General features: G+C 34.9%; 1 protein-coding gene across 1 annotated transcript in view; it reads left to right on the forward strand.

The window, feature by feature from the left end:
- LOC123664297 (extended synaptotagmin-2-A) overlaps window positions 1-17,035 on the forward strand; it is a 34,607-nt gene that overhangs the window by 15,150 nt on the left and 2,422 nt on the right. The window contains exons 14-24 of the mRNA XM_045598891.1: window positions 476-524; window positions 1,016-1,105; window positions 1,587-1,673; window positions 6,190-6,348; window positions 7,399-7,551; window positions 8,159-8,264; window positions 9,178-9,309; window positions 13,117-13,192; window positions 13,341-13,433; window positions 13,518-13,614; window positions 16,658-16,798. Of these exons, the coding sequence (XP_045454847.1) occupies window positions 476-524; window positions 1,016-1,105; window positions 1,587-1,673; window positions 6,190-6,348; window positions 7,399-7,551; window positions 8,159-8,264; window positions 9,178-9,309; window positions 13,117-13,192; window positions 13,341-13,433; window positions 13,518-13,614; window positions 16,658-16,798 (1,183 nt within the window). The remainder of the gene's footprint in view (window positions 1-475; window positions 525-1,015; window positions 1,106-1,586; window positions 1,674-6,189; window positions 6,349-7,398; window positions 7,552-8,158; window positions 8,265-9,177; window positions 9,310-13,116; window positions 13,193-13,340; window positions 13,434-13,517; window positions 13,615-16,657; window positions 16,799-17,035) is intronic.

Below are 17,035 nucleotides of genomic sequence, written 5' to 3' on the forward strand. Positions count from 1 at the left end.
AAAACGATACAAATGTTAAAGTTTCTATATCCCTTTTGCGTACTTTGGAATTAGTTTGTTTGAATTTTTAAAGCTTTCTCTTTGTTTTATATCAATATTTGATTAGTACGGTTAATTATGCGCCGCTGCGCACAAAGGGAATTGGGATTTCGTTAATTAATTTGGGAATATTTCTTTGCATGATCCAAGCTTACGTTCGTTTTATCGATGTTGGTGTAATTTCCGTTATGTTTTCCTTAACTTTTCGTTTTGATGGATTCATTAATAAATAGATACTTATTAATCCTCGTAAAGGAAGAATTCTTATTTGGTTACATTTTTGAAGGGTAATAACGAACAGCGCTTTGCAATAATATCAAATTTAATTAAATACTTGTATTTGGTTTTTATTTAATTTGATACTGCTTAGCTTTTACCAACGATGCCCGATTTTTGTAAATTAATTTTATATTATTTATATTAATTAATTTTACAGATGCTCTCTAGACATCTCCCAAGTTGTACGCGCCGGTCGAATGGACACGGTAAGCGATAACAATGACGTGTTTTATTTTATTTTTTTTAATATTCAGAAGATAAGTAATTAATTTTAAATTTTGTCTATTTTATTGTTGTCATTAAGAAATATTGTTCTTTTGACTGTCTATTAGCTACTTCCATAGATGCGCCCCTGGTAATGAATTCGGTCAAGCTAGGGTACAATTAATATTAATTAAGAAGAAGAAATATATTTTATTGTGCATAAAAGTTAAAGTACATAGGTATCTTAAAAATAGAAACTTACAAAATACTATGCACAAAAGTGGTCTTATCGCTAGGTAAGCGATTTCTTCCAGACAACCTGATTTTAAAACAGAGTCATCAAAAAGGCAAAACAGAGTGTCTCACAATCGAATATAATAATAATAATAATTAATTATAATATAATTTAATATCTTAAAGGTATAATTTTGTAAACTATAAAATTATTTATATAAATTAAATTTTTGTATGTCATTCATAATTTTCATTCTAGTGGCAAACACTTCAGCAAGCGAAGACTGGCAAAGTGCATTTACGCTTGTCGTGGCACCGACTATCCACTGACTTATTGGACCTAAGTCATGTAAGTTTATTTTAAATACAAAACGTCTAAATATATACATTGTCATACATTCGACTAGCCCGTTGGCGCAGTTTGTAGTGACCCTGCTTTCTGCTCCGAGGGTTGTGGGTTCGATTCCCGCCCCGAGTCTGCGTGTAATATAAATATTTATTTGAATATTTATATATGTATTGTTTATAAGTATGTTTATCGAAAAAAAAAAATGTAGCTATACCAGTCGGCTGTTACCTATAATACAAGCATTAACTTGCTTACTTTAGAAACAGACGACCGTGTGTGTTTTGTGTAGATATTTATTTATTATTTATTTATTTATTATTGTCATTATTTTATAAGTTTCAAATTTTTATAATCACTATTACTTGTTAATATGTTAAATATATGGAACTGAAAATGACCAACATGGTAAATATCCCGTTTTAAATACAAATTATAAGACAAATAAATGTTTAATAATGTTTATTATTTTGATTATTTACAGGCTATCACTGAAACTCAACTTGTGAAGAATGCGGAATTGAGTTCAGCAGTTGTCTCTGTGTACATCGACTCATGCAAGCATTTACCGGTAAGGTAGAAAAATAGTTTTCGTCAAATTATTTGGGTATCACTTCAACTATAATCGATTACAGAATTCAAAAAAAAAAATGTTTGCGCTAATTAACTCAAGTTATTTAGATGCGCAATTAAAGCTGTAAACAATAAAGTGCATTTAAATAAAGTTACATTAATAGTGAAAATATCAATTAATATCTGATAAACCAAAATGATTATCGATTTCGTATCGATTTAAAATAAATCATATTTTTAATGACAGCTTTGAGTTGACTAACAGTAATACCGTGCCTGTCACTCGTTTCGTGTTTACTGTTTTCCGATGCATTCTGAGTCCATTTCTAATATTTATTTATGGTTTCAAGTGTATATCAATATTTGTAATGAGTTTTCAAACATTCTTTAGTAAATATAACAAACATAAGTGCTACAAGAACTTAGGAATCGGTTTTTTTTCCTTACTTCACTTTTACAAAAAGTTTAATAACTCCAATCTCAGATAGTCAAAAAATATAGATAACTTTCAGCGAGGGATCAATAAGCATAAATGCATTAATTGATACCATTTTCATTTCATGTTACATTTTGGCCCAAGAATGTATGGAATCGTTTCCATCTCCTTTAGAATATTAAAGGTTGTTGTGATGATAAATATGCAAGAGACGCTAATTTTATTTATAACTGGCTTCCTGCCCCGGCTTCACATGGGTATTTAACAAAAATTTCCAATCCCTAATTATTTTTTTCAAAAAACTTCCTTCCTTTTCGTTTCGAAATCGCTTGTTTCGCTGTTCAAATCGAACTAACTCTGGCGGGCGACACTGGGCTCTTATACAGGGTGGGGATGACAATACGACAATAACTTTGACATCGTATATGTAATGATATTCCAAGCCCACATACAAAAAATCAAAAAAATACATCCAGTAGTTTAGTCAAAAAATATGATTTTTCATTTTTTACAATTACTACGTGTTGTATAACAATAATAAACGGTCACCCGCAGGTTAACGACCCTTTGAGCGCGATCGGTATAACAAACATAATATTACGCGTACGCGTAATTTAAAAACGTGCAAAATTGTTATCTATTTTGGTAGGTCAGTGTTGTGTTAAGACATATTAAAAACATTTGTTAAATAGTTTTAATATTCAGTATGATTCTAATAATTTTCTTTTTATAATTTTTGTTTTTTAAAAATTTATTGTTTCTTTTAATGCTTAAATTTTAAATTCTGAAAATCTAAATTCTGAATCTAACATAGTTTTTGCAAGTAGGTAATATCACGGGGAGCACACATGGCATATCAACAATATTTAATAAATTTAAGTATTTCATTGACTATATTTATTTCAAGATCAAAATATTCGCGAAACTTTTGCTCGAGCAGTTCAACAAATGCGATAAAGACAACAAATAACAATAACAACAATTATTAATAATAAAATACCACGTTATTACATTAAAATATTAAATCTTGCAACAGCTGAAAAAAACAATCAACGTGGCACGTGTGTTGCAATGACCCTGAGAACGTCTAACGGTGTAAAGGACAACTGGCTGTGCCAGGGCTGCTAGAAAAATTTGTCACACTCATACAAAATTTTCTGTGGTCATATTTTTTAACAAAAGAATTTGTTGGCTTAAAATTCGTATCATTTTCGTTTCTTCTTATTAATTGCTAGGCTAATAATGTGCCCTTAAGGGTATCATTGGATAAACTGTTTCTAAGTTTTGTTCTGATTAAATTAACTTCGCTGAATTCTCGTTCACATTACAGATTGCAATGTAATGGGGAAAACATAACAAATTTAAAGCAAATTGAGCCAGTGTTTTATAATTTTCAAATTGTTTTTTATTTCAAAATGTATTTTTTTTCAAGTCGCAATTATTACCACAAGATAAATTATAAGTTTCATTAGAAAGCAAACAAATACAGCCTTTATATGATTTTTCAAAGAGTCCTCATTCATATAAAAGTGGTAGGTTCATTCAAGTAAGGGAAATTAACGAAATTCAAGCTTGCCGGTGAATGATGTTTCTTTAATTATGAAATGCTTCCAGGTAATAGGAATATAAAAATCGTACATTTTCGTATGATTTTAGTCAAGCGATCGTACATGAGTAAAAATTAAAGAAAAAAATAGTATCGATTAAAATCGTACATCTGTCAGCCCTGGTGCGTAGGCTAGCGTAAACAAAACATGTTATAACCTGTTTTTAGTTTTTCCCTGAGTTGCCGCGTACGCGACAAGCGGCCAGTGGTCTCTGTGCCGTTTATTTAGGTATTCATGTTTCTTGATGTCATACGCGTTGATTTGTCAATTTTCTACATATGCGCACGAGTTTTGTTCGTTTTAATTAATTATTGGATTATCTCGAAAGACTTGGAGTGATTGTGCGATATTTTAACGCTTTATTTTTATAGTGACAAGAACATTAACGTAGAATAAATGCCTAGTTTAATAGTTATTAGGTGAATTGTGCGAAATTAGGCGCTAGTGTTAATAGTAAGAATAGTTTTTATTTTATTTACAATGCCACGTTATAATTACACAGCTTCGGAGTACATGATTTTTGTTTACGGAGAATGCCACGGCAAGGCTAATTTAGCAATACAGAAGTACCGGGAGAGATATGGGAACACCCGTATTTGTCCAACCGATGGCCGCACTATTTCAAATGCTTTTCAGAGGATACGGGAAGATCAATGCTTAATCCCGCATTTTCTGTGAAGTTTTGTAACAAACGACTTGTACTCAACAGACGTAAATACAGTTGATGAGTTAAAAAATAGAATTATTAGACCTTTTAATAAATTAAAAAATATGGCCACTAATGGCGACATCATGTCAAAATTAATGAATTAAATTATAAGAAGATAATTATTTTAGATAGAATTTAAAAATTTAGTAACCTACTATGACCGACCAAACAAACCAACGTACCTAGTTCGTAGTAGTTCGTTGTGTCACCGCGCGTCATAACAGGTCAGTGAACCTATAGTCACACATGTTGTAGTATAATTTTATTATATTTTTCTTATTTAGTTTGTTTGAAAAAATCATTTTTTTTATTTTGACGCTAGAACTTTTTTGATGGTTTTGAAATACTCCTATAAACTAGTATTACCTGTGTTATCAATTTTTGTCGTATTGTCATCCCCACTCTGTATATTCAGAGAGCTAGGTTCTAGAATATTCGGGAAAGTTTGAGAATATTTTCTTTCTTACACCTTCCAGAATGTTCTCGACATTATCGTCCGCCGTAACAATAGGTTCTGTAGCATACGTAGTAAAGGCGCGAAATTTAAAAACTTAAATTTTAAAATGTTTTCAGAACTAATTTGAATAACTAAAATTATGTCGCTTTAACTCCAAAATATAAGTTAGCTACTGCTGTATAAATACATTAAATTTAATAACTTTACTATAGTAACAAATGTAATTTAAGACTTTATTGAAATTGGAATTTTAAATTTCGCACCATTACTATACATGCTGCAGTTCCTCGCAGCGCCTTTCGAAATGCAACCCAAACAATCGTTGTTCTGAATGAAGTTCAAATACTCGACAACAGATGGCGCCACTACACTTAATTTGCAAGTTGAAGGGTTGGAAAAGCCCATATATCTATCTTTAAAAACACGCCCTTTAGGCTAAATCGGGAACTTTCTTGTTCGAGGGGGGATAAAGGGCTATCACACTATATAAGTCCCTTTACCGTACCGGGACTACTTTTTAAGTTTTATCGGCACGCACATTTTATCAACTTAGTTTTATTATATATAATGATAATGATGATATATAAAGAAGAGGATTTATTTAGTTACCATTTTTTAAAATGAATAGTAATCTGTACTGGTGGCAGTCACGGTCTTATACGCAGGTCGTGCAACAACAGTAGTGGGGGTACGTTGGGTTGCGCTTTTTTTTTCAATGTACTGCCGCCAGAGGCATGACGATAGATTATGGTTTAAATACAACCAACTACAATGAAACATCACTCAATATAACCAATTACATTGAAATGTCACTCAACCGGCGTGCGCATTACGCACTGCGTACCGCACCATGTGACCACACCACACTTGACATCTCATCACATCTCTCATCATTGAATTTGGGCTCCGTTGCATGACCTGTATAAAAGACCGTGGTGGACAGTACACTAGAAACAGAACTTTACAAACTAAAAATTATATATGAAGTATCTGACCCGATAGACGTCCTGTCTTGTCAAAGACGTGAAGTTTAAATAATTGTTACTTCTTCTGAACTTTTCTAAATTTTTGCCCAATATTCTAAATTTTTCATTCCGTAAGAAACTTTGTGTTAAAAAAAAAACAGCGGAATCGTTCTAGACGTTCTCGAGTTTTGCGCTTAGCACTACATTTGGCGATTCATTGCATACAGATAAGAATGTAAAACTATTTTTGACTAGGATAGCCTGACTAATATAAATTTAATTGTCTTCCCAATAAAGAAAGAAAAGTCATGCGTAATAAAATGGTAATTTGTACGTGCAGAGCGCTCGCGTGCAGTCTCGGCCCGACCCCTACCTGATCGTGACGGTGGGCAAGAGGTCCGAGCACACCGCCGTGCAGATGCGCACCGACAGCCCCGTCTACGAGATCGGATACTCCTTCCTGGTGCAGAACCCAGAAATTGATGTTCTGGAAATAAGGGTAACTATATTTTTTTTTATACATGTATTATAAAGGTAGTCAAACAAGCGTACGGTCCGCTGGAGCATAAGCTGCTTATAACTCCAGAATCAGAAGCGCGTTGCCAACTCTATCTCCGTCTCTAGCTACCCTCCCACAAGAATACAAAACTACTTAAGAGTGGTGTATCTAGTTGTGATCTTCTGTGATGGCAAGGTACGTCAAAATAGTACTGAAAACAAGATTTAGAACTACTTTTTGCTTGTTACTTCGTAGGTCTTAAATTTGGATTTTAGTCTAATGTTATTACCATCGCATTATAATAAGCAAAAAATATTCTTAAAGTAATTTTCTAGTGGTACTATATTTTTAAATAAGCGTCGCTCACCTAAGTAGATATAATTAAATTATGTATTTATATATTACTAGCTGCTGCCCGCGACGTCGTCTGCGTGAACGCTATACAGCACCAAAAATACCTACGATTATACCTTTTAAAATAACATTGATTTACCCGTTTCTTCTTTACATTTCATATCTACAGAAAAATCTCATAGATGGCGCTGCTTTAAAATTGTTTTGTCTACTTATATTCATTTAATTATGTTTATCGGCTTAGTTACTTATATTGCGTGATTTTTATAGTGTGAAGCTAGCTTATATACCCGTAGCATGGTTATTAACATAATAACAACAACATTCAAATATGCATCGTTAGATTACACGTTGTTACAGAATGCGTTGAGGAAATAAAGGTTCACTGCTCGTTCCCGGTAGGTGATAGCATGATAATATGTAGCCTATATGTTGACCCGACTTCTTAATAATATTCGTGCCAAATTTGAACTAAATCCATGCGGTGCTTTTTGAGTTTATCCCGGACATACAGACAAACAGACAAAAATTCTAAAAACCATATTTTTGGCTTCGGTATCGATTGTAGATAACACCCCAATTATTCTTTTAAAAAAATATTCAATGTACAGTTTTGACTTTCCTACCATTTTATTATATGTATAGATTATAAAATTAAGTTATCTTTTATAATTGTTATCCTTTTATACATTTAAGGTACTAGACCAGAAGACGGGAAGCCAACTAGGACAGCTGAGCTACGCGATCTCCTGGCTGTTAAAAGAAAAAGATCTCACAATGTTGAATCAGCCGATGAACTTACAAAAATCTGGACCCGAAACTAAAATTATTTTAGCGGCTCAATTAAAGGTACTTTATATTATAAGTTAAAACCTTATTATCTCAATTCCCAAAATATATCGACTTTATAATAATCGTTACAAAATTTTGTAAAACAGAATAACAGTCAGATTTTTCAAAAATAATGATCGGATTTTTTAAAAAGACATCAGAGATCTAAAACAAATTGTTTGTTTACATTTATTCTTACTAAAAAATAACAACAAATGATGGCAGCGGGGATTATTGATATTTATAATTTTCCACAGTTTATAATCAAGCGTGATAATAAAACACTAATATTAATTGTGGTCTGGGTGTTAGTGCAGTCCTTGTGGGTATCCCCATCGTGCCTCGGAAAGTACGTTAAGCCGTCGGTCCCGGTTGTTATCATGTACACCTGATAGCGATCGTTACTCATAGTAGGTAATATATCCGCCAACCCGCATTGGAGCAGCGTGGTGGATTAAGCTCTGATCCTTCTTCTACATGGGGAAAGAAGCCTATGCCCAGTTGTGGGATATTACAGGCTGAAGCAGAAGCAGAATTTCACTGGCATATCATAATTATAAATAGTAAAAAATCGTTTTGTTTTTATTTAGTCAACGTCTTCAATTAGTAAGACTTCAATTTTCAGATATTAAAAGAGGCGATAAAGGAGAAGGACTACGAAGAAGAAAGTGTGACAGCCCCCAGTGAGCCCGAGCCCGAGCTGACCGGTCCTTCCGCTCCTACCGCCCCGGGTGAGATCATTATTGACAAATTGATCTTTATTATTCACAACTGGTGGCCGGTAACCCACCCATACGACGTTTTTATCATAAAATACGAAACCGCCGCTAGAAAAAAGCTTGTTAAATGTTAACGAATATGCCGACTAAATTAATTGGACAACCTGAAACATACTCATTTTCAGATTTTCCAGTTAATTTTAATCATACCTAAAGAATTTGTCTTGGGCTCTCATTGGAATAATTTGGATAATTTAATGAAGGAATACTAAAAAATTAAGACTGAAATCGGAAGAAATTTCAAATGACCGCTATTATTTGTTGGTTTTTACGGTTCCGTACCACAAAAAGAAAAACGGAACCTTTATAGGATCACTTTGTTGTCCGTCTGTCTGTCAAGACCCTTTTTCTCATGAACGCGTGGAAGTATCAAGCGAAAATTAATATCAAATACTCAGGTTTACTGTCTCTTAAAGCTGTGAACAAATTAAACTTCTAAGCCAACGCAATAAAAAGATACAGCCGTTACTGCAAATTTTCGACACTCGCAAGGGAATCAAAACCTACAGGGTACTTCCTGTGAATTCAGAATCTTAAAATTTTGGTGCGAAACAACGTCTTATAGCACAGATAAAAGAACAAATTGCGAAAGGCATAACTTTTTAGTAATAATAATTTTCGTACGGAACCCTCGGTGTGCGATTCCGATTGGCACTTGGCCAGTTTTATTTTTGTCATATCATATTATCAAAAAGTTTTTAAAAACTAAATTACAACATTAACACAAAAAGTGTCAATTTTTTTTTCACTGATAAATTTTGTTTTTACTGAAAAATTTCGTTATGTTTATTTGATTTTAATACCCAAGGACGCTAAGTGCTAGCTATTTACAACATAATAATTTTGCCTTACTAATATTTTATAGCCTATCCGCCCCCAGTTCAACCCTCGCACACAGAAGAACTCAAGGACTTTGTAGACAATGCACCTCCAAACCAATCTGATAACCTATCTGAAAAGTCAATTCCTGTTGAACAAATAATAAATAAAGAAGTTGGTAAGTCATAGTAATATGAAAATTATTATTAACAAGCTGTTGCCCGCGGCTTCGCTTGCGTAAAAAAATGGGTTACCTTTACAAAGTGGTGGTAAAAGTAGTCCCTAAATATCTATAATATAAAAATGAGTCGTTGAATGTGTTGCTAAGCGCAAAACTCGAGAACGGTTGGACCGATTTCGCTAATTCTTTTTTTAAAATATTCCTTGAAGTACGAAGATGGTTCTTACGGAGAGAAAAATTCAAAAAAATTTTTTTAAATTTCCTGAAAAAGTCTAAAAACAACACTTTTCTATACTCCCATACAAAAGATTTGTGATAATACATAAAAGTCAATTTGAACTTTAATACCATACAATAAAGTTTGTGTTAGGCGATACGAAGTTTGCCGGGTCAGCTAGTTTACGATAATTTTGTATACCAAAATAAAGGACTAGTGTGTTAGAATTAGTAGACTGCTCGCAGCGCAAAACTGTTGTGCGAACAACATAGACGAACAGTTGTGCAAATAAAGTTTTTCCCTCTAGGTTAGCCTCGGCATAGCTCAGCTATTTTTAGGTATTTTCTGTACTAACGATACAAACTTATCCCCTATTTAACCACCCAGAATTTACGTAAACTCTAAAATATTATTTAATACAATATGCAATCAAAATCCTAAAAATGAAATTTCTTGTTTCTATCTTCCAATATCGATATCTTCATATATGACACACTTTTAAGATATGACGCGTAAAAATTCGAGAAGGACTGGACTACTTATTTACTCATTTATTTTTAATCAGCTTGTAACTGGGGCGAAAAATAAAATAGAGTACTTAAATCTTCAAAGGAAGTCCAAAAATGAAGATTTTTGTACTCTTACCTCCTCCCTTTAAAGAAAAAAAACATGTTTTCATACAATATGTCCCTTTTTTCAACCTATTAAGAGCTCAAATTTTAATAATACTGAAATATATGTTTACGTATTTGTCATTAAAAGCCTAAGGATAAAGTTTAATGCTTTTTACTCCGACAATGACGAACTTTCACAGTAACCTGTATAGGAATAAGGGCACTAATTCACTTCCGTTAAGGGTAGAATTCTCAAAAACGTTAATATACGGCATTTACTCGTTTTTGGCCTTAAACAAAGTTTCTATCTTTCAGCCATTTTTCTAGGTTGTAGCAAAAAAATTAATGACTTTCATATAAACTTGTGGGAACCGTTAGACCACCTTAATCCGGCCCTGACGAAAAATTACTTACTAATCAGTGACGTAGCGAGCTTAAGAGCCATTTCACAAAAATCGGTAACAATCCGCGAAATTGTAATATTTTGACGTCGTTAATCTTAGTATTGGATGCAATAACGTAATTTATATTTTTGAAATATAATAAAGCAACCTTTGTTGTAGTAAGATAATGGATCAGAGTTATGATTTATATTGTGTGTACAAAATTATTAACCTTTTCATCAGCTGCCTCCCTGGGTAAACGGTCGAAATGTATAATTTGAAGTTCTATTTTTCTAAAACTTCTACCTTAAAACTTAAAAAAAAAAAAATATGGTAATATGTGGAATATGTTTTTGTTGATACATAGTACAGTCTTTTTTTTCTTATTTAGATCTCCTTTAATCCGTAATAAAATTTTAAATTTACAAATATTTTCCAAATAAGTACAATTTTAAAAGCGATCTTTATCTTAGATAAAATAATTTTTAACAAAAAAAAACCAACTTCAAAAAGGAAACTAAAAAGTGAAAAATAAATTTAATTAGTACAAAGTAATTCGTATTTTGATTTAGTTAATCAGAAATGATTAAATAAATATTTTATAATTTTGAAGTCGGTGCCAAGTAAAACAATAACTACTCTAGTATCTACTCGTAAGTTGTATTCAGTTTTCTTTCATAATTTGTTTCATTGACTATTAGGTTGAATACTGTTATTATTCTGTTATTGTTTTGACATATCTAATAATATTTTTTGTACTTGTTTGTTGTGTGTGTGTTGTTTGTATTTGTTATTGTAGCCAGGTTGTTGTAGTATTTACTTAACAATAGAAACAAATTAAGTTTAAACAGCAGGTAATTGCTATAAGTCGTTGAAGAGTACCCTCGACTATCTTTCGTCTCCATCGTCAGACTGAAATGGCACTTATAACTCATATATATGCAAAGTTCTCATCAATAGAAACGAATTAAGTTCAAACAGCAGGTAATTGCTATAAATCGTTAAAGAGTTCCCTCGACTAACTTTTGTCTCCATCATCAGACTGTAATGGCACTTATAACTCATACAGGTTCAAAGTTCTCATCAGTAGAAACGAATTAAGTTCAAAAAGCAGGTAATTGCTATAAATTGTTGAAGAGTTCCCTCGACTATCTTTCTTGTCCATCATCAGATCGACTCCAGACCTTTATTAAATAGTAGTGCTTTATAGTACTTAATGAAAACATGATTAAATTTACTAGTCATCCTTACGATTTTTGAAAGTTTCCCTCGATTTCTCAGGGATCCCATCATCAGATCCTGGTTTCCTTATCATGGTACCAAACTATGAATATCTCCTTTCCAACAAAAAAAGAATTATCAAAATCGGTTCATAAACGAAGAAGTTATCTCCGAACATACATTAAAAAAATATGTATATATAAACGCTCGAATTGAGTAACCTCCTCCTTTCTCTGAAGTCGGTTAAAAACAAAGAAATTTTAAGGAACTACCTATGCCAAAGTAAACTTACATCATTTAGGAACAAAAAAATAATATATTTAACTATTTTTAATACCTTTTGTATTCCAAATATAAAGATGGTATATAATACCACGCATCAATCTCAGTAATCCGGTCGTGCGCCAGCGATCTTAGAGGTAAGGTCCACGCCAAATTCTGGGCAGCCGCCTCTTTCGTTAACACGCGCCAAGTGCCTATTGTTATAGTGTGATAAACCGCATTTAATACTTTCATAAAAATAAAAAATATGCGAAAATTACTGTAAAATAATATAATGATAATTTCTGTAAACAAATTTATTATTGATTTTTTTTTTCTCACATTATCAATACAAATAGGCACTTAAATCTGTTTGTCTTGTTATTTGTTAATTAATATGTTTGACTCACATTCACACTCAGATTTTCTGGAGCATAGGTAATAAAATGCTATTTTATTTATATCGTAAATATTCGATTCATTCGTAAACTCAAAAAACTAAATCAATTAAAAAAAATGTTTCAAAAATTGATTTTTTATTTTGATTTTAAATTTATTGACTCATGTAATATAACATACTTGAAATTTTTAACAAATTAATTATGTAAAAAACATTTTATACCATAGTTATTAATTTTTATTATACATTAGAAAAAGATCAAGATGGTTTTTTGGTTGTCACACTATACCAAGTAGCACAAAGATCGCGCGGCTCGTATGACTCGCGCGATGCGACCAAATTTACCTAAACTTGCAGAGCGAAAAATTGTGTAATGGCTCTTAACTCGCGTCCGGGGCACAATACCTTTTTAGCGCTCCATCACATTCGAAAACCATATATTTATTCGAAAACCATATATATTTCCAGCAATTTTTTGTTTTGCGGACCATTTGGCGCCCCTTTGTGAGTAGCACCCGGGGCATGGTCCCTTGCACTCCCCTCGCTACGCCACTTTACTAATGGAAATCTACTAACTTTTATTTTCTCACCCAAATTTCAAACTTCAGCCATATTTCAAGCAGAAAGACATACAGACTAAAATTTTAAAATTGTTTGTTTTAGTATCGTGATAATATATCGTGTAATATAATATATCTTTAATTGCAGATGTGCCTCAAGAGAGTCAAATACCATCAGAACGGGACTCACCGAAGCTAGTTCATAGGACCTCCTCACTGACAACGTAATTTATTTTAATACTGCATTTACATATATATGTATAAATATAGCCTATATGCTATTTTGATTGAAACTACACTACTGTTAGTCGAATGTAGTAAAATCTAACTTTCAGTTATACCATTTTACATTATCCTTTATGTTTACTTCAGGTCTGCTGGTGAAGCTGGCCTAGGTCGTATATTATTGTCACTCCGATATAGTATGCAAAACCAAGTTCTTTACGTGGTTGTACACAAAATTATGTAAGTATCAACTTTATTACTAATAAAAAGTAATAGGATAGGTACATATTACAGATTTCTTATGCAAATATTTTTTGTGTACAGGAATATACCATTGAAGGACCCTAGCAATGTGCCTGACCCGTACGTTAAATTGTACTTACTGCCTGGACGCTCCAAAGATTCGAAACGCAAAACAGTTGTAAGTTTGAAAATATTTTAAATATAAAATATTTCCGACTATAATTAAGATAAGCAATGTACCATTAAGCTGCCTATTGCTTCTTAGGCTTTTTTTTTTAATATAAGTAATATACATCGACGGGCTTTTGAACCCACGTCCTTTTTTATTTCTAAAATATGCATTTTTTTTTAAATCAAAGTAGGCGTTACTCATGAACATTTTGTTTAAATTGGACTAACTTAATGTCTTCAATAGACACGTGAGTCCACCGACCGGTTCTTATTCTAACATATGATACAATTTTTTTTTTTTTTTTTTTTTTTGTTAACTATTCTATTATTTGTACGATTTTATTTTTGTGTTACGCACACATTAAGAAATTCTAAACATTTTTTAATATCGTATCAAAAATCGTCCGTTCCTGCATCTCTGACTGACCGTGTCGGTGCTCTAGCCTATTAAGCTATGCCATGCATATATACTGTGTGGCTACGGTACTAAAGAATATAGCCACCCCCTCTCTTCCCGTGGGTGTCGTAAGAGGCGACTAAGGGATAACACAGTTCCGCTACCACCATGGAACTTAAAAAGCCGACCGGTGGCGGGATAACCATCCAACTGCTGGCTTTGAAATACACAGACCGAAGACGGGCAGCAGCGTCTTCGGTGCGACAAAGCCAGCCCTGCGGTCACCAACCCGCCTGCCCAGCGTGGTGACTATGGGCAAAACACATGAGTTCACGTTATTTTTGGCGTAAACTTGTGGAGGCCTATGTCCAGCAGTGGACTGTATAGGCTGTAATGATGATGATGATGATGATGATGCATATATACTAGCCAAGCAAAGCAACCTATTCGCATTTTACTTCGACATCGCGAGAACACTCTCAACGACAGCGGTGTCTCTATTATGAATCGCCATCTTAAGATTGTGTTCGAGAATGTTTGTCTTTTTCTGTAGCCTCCTCCTGACGAAACGACAGATCGCGTCATCACTGTCGTCGGTGTAGTAGACACAGTCCTTGGTTTGTCTAGTCACCGCGACTATCGCGTGCGAAACGCTGTCATATATTCGCAGTCTCCCATTCCTCGTCTGAATGACGATGACACTCCCACTCGTCCGGCCCTGCGCCTCGTAGATGGTCAAGACACGCGACCCATCCCCTTTCCCATATCCTTGGTCCACCAGCAACTTCTTCTCTTCCTGCGTGAAGACCAGGTACAGGGTCCAATTCTGTTTTGCAGAGATTCGCGAGCCCGTGAACCTTTCCACGCGCAGGGCATGGGTTTTTGGGTTTGAGTTATAGATGTCATAGTAGACCTCGCTGATGACGAAGGCGACATCCTTGGGGTTTCGGTGCGTACAAGACAACTCCCACGATATGCCTGTTGTCAAGGTTTGTCTGCTGTACCGCATCTTAAACAGGTTTTCCCTGTCGATGTACGGCAGCTGGTTTATGTCTCCGATGAGGACCACCTTGGCCCCTGATAATCGGGCTGCCATCACTATGGCTCCGAAGTGGTTTATGAGGGCTTCATCCACCATAAGATGGCTGATTTTTGCGCCCCCTTGAAAGCCATTGACTAGTACGGAGGCCGCAGGAGTGCGCACCTTGGATTTGGCTTTAACGCCATAGCGGTGCGCCAGCTTCTCCTTAAGATCTTTGGCAGCCTCGACAGCCTCGTCGTGATGACAACTTCCTCGTCCTCATCGAATTCCCCGACTATGCGAGTTGTCTTGCCGCATCCTGGAACCCCATTTATCCATTCCAGTGATGGTAGCCCCCAGACCACGGAAGAGCCATCGGCGTCACGGTCCTTCGTGATGGTTTGAGCCATCTGAAGTATCCGATCATCCAGCATCACTCTCGTGCATCTGGCCACTTCCACCACCGGGTCCCCTGGTGGTGTATTGAAGATCTGAGGCTCTTGTTCCTGCCCCTCAGACTCAACCGCGCTCACGAAGCCTGCTGTGATGTTGTATGCAGCCATATACCTCCCTGAGATGTTTCCTTTGAGTATCTGTCGGGTGTCGTTGTTGTAAATGGCTGCTTCGGCTTCTTCGAGTTCCACCTCCAGTAACTTTAGGCGGTTGCACTGGTAGGTCTGCATGATCTTATTGCATGTGGCCAGGTACCTCTCGGTTTGCCTTTGTTATGGCGCGGAACTCGGTAAGAGCATTTTGCGCATGTTCAGACGGTGTGGACGCTGGTCGAAGTCTTGGCAGTGTTACTTGCCTTGCTGAGAGGCAGTTGCCCCAGGCTGGTGAACGGTATATGGGACACGGACCTGAACGAGTGTCGGAGTGTGTGTGATTGTGTCTGTGTTGGTAGTTGTTGTGACGGTACTGGCACTATGTGGTATGGATGCAGCCTGGGGTAGAGCGGTCGTACAGTTTCTTTTTGCAGCCAAGGAGGCTTAGGAAGGAGGCAAGGAGGTTTCTTAGGCTTTGTAAAATACTTTTGTAAAAATTACTTTGAATAAGAGTATATTTTATTATATGGTCTAACATGGTTACACAAATATGTCAGGAAAATTTTGCCCAACGCATACGGTGAAGATTACATTGATATTAACTTTGCAAGTCAAATTTAAGTAACAAGACAAAATTCGCTGCTTCTTTTCTGTTTAATTATTACACTCCTGGATTTTTTTTTTATGTGATGATTAATTTTTACATTCTAAATATTTACTTTATAAATATTAATAAATATTTACTTTATTTTACATTATTTACATTATAAAATAAATATTTTTACATGAGATATCTTGTTCAGTCATAAACATTAGAACGCTTACAGACAAAGTAAAAAGATGAGCAAAATTTGATCATAGTCTTCACTAGTCTCTGCTATTTGATTTTCATACAAACTTGTAAGATCCCTTAGACCCCTTTAATCCAACCCTATCGAACAATCCGTTCATAACGGACGTTTACTAACTATAAACTACCTCCCTGCCAAATGTCATCTTTATGCGTCAAGCAGTTTTTGTGATGTCGTGATAAGTGAAAGGGTTCAGTATAACATACTGTTAGTTAATTGAGCCGGTGACCGCGCAGGTGGTGAAGGACAGCTGCATGCCGGAGTTCGACGAGCAGTTCGAGTGGGCCATTCCGCTCACGGAGCTGCACTCACGCCAGCTCGAGGTCACCGTCGCCACGCACAAAGGCTTCCTCACCGGCAGCCCAGTCATCGGACAGGTACAGATTATATTTTATAATAAATACCGTATACGAGTTTGCTTTACGAATGTTTCAAAGGTAGGATTGTGTAATAGTCGATATGACTAGTTTTTAACTATTTCCTCCAGACATTTACGTGAACGATATTTGCCGCATATTTTACGTGTAAACATAATTATGTCGTGTCTGTACATGTCATCATGAGGATAGTGTTGCGCGTCACTTGACGATGTCACTCGTTAAGTCCCAGGAGAT

The sequence above is a fragment of the Melitaea cinxia genome, chromosome 2 (assembly GCF_905220565.1).
Source record: "Melitaea cinxia chromosome 2, ilMelCinx1.1, whole genome shotgun sequence".
Lineage (NCBI taxonomy): Eukaryota > Metazoa > Arthropoda > Insecta > Lepidoptera > Nymphalidae > Melitaea > Melitaea cinxia.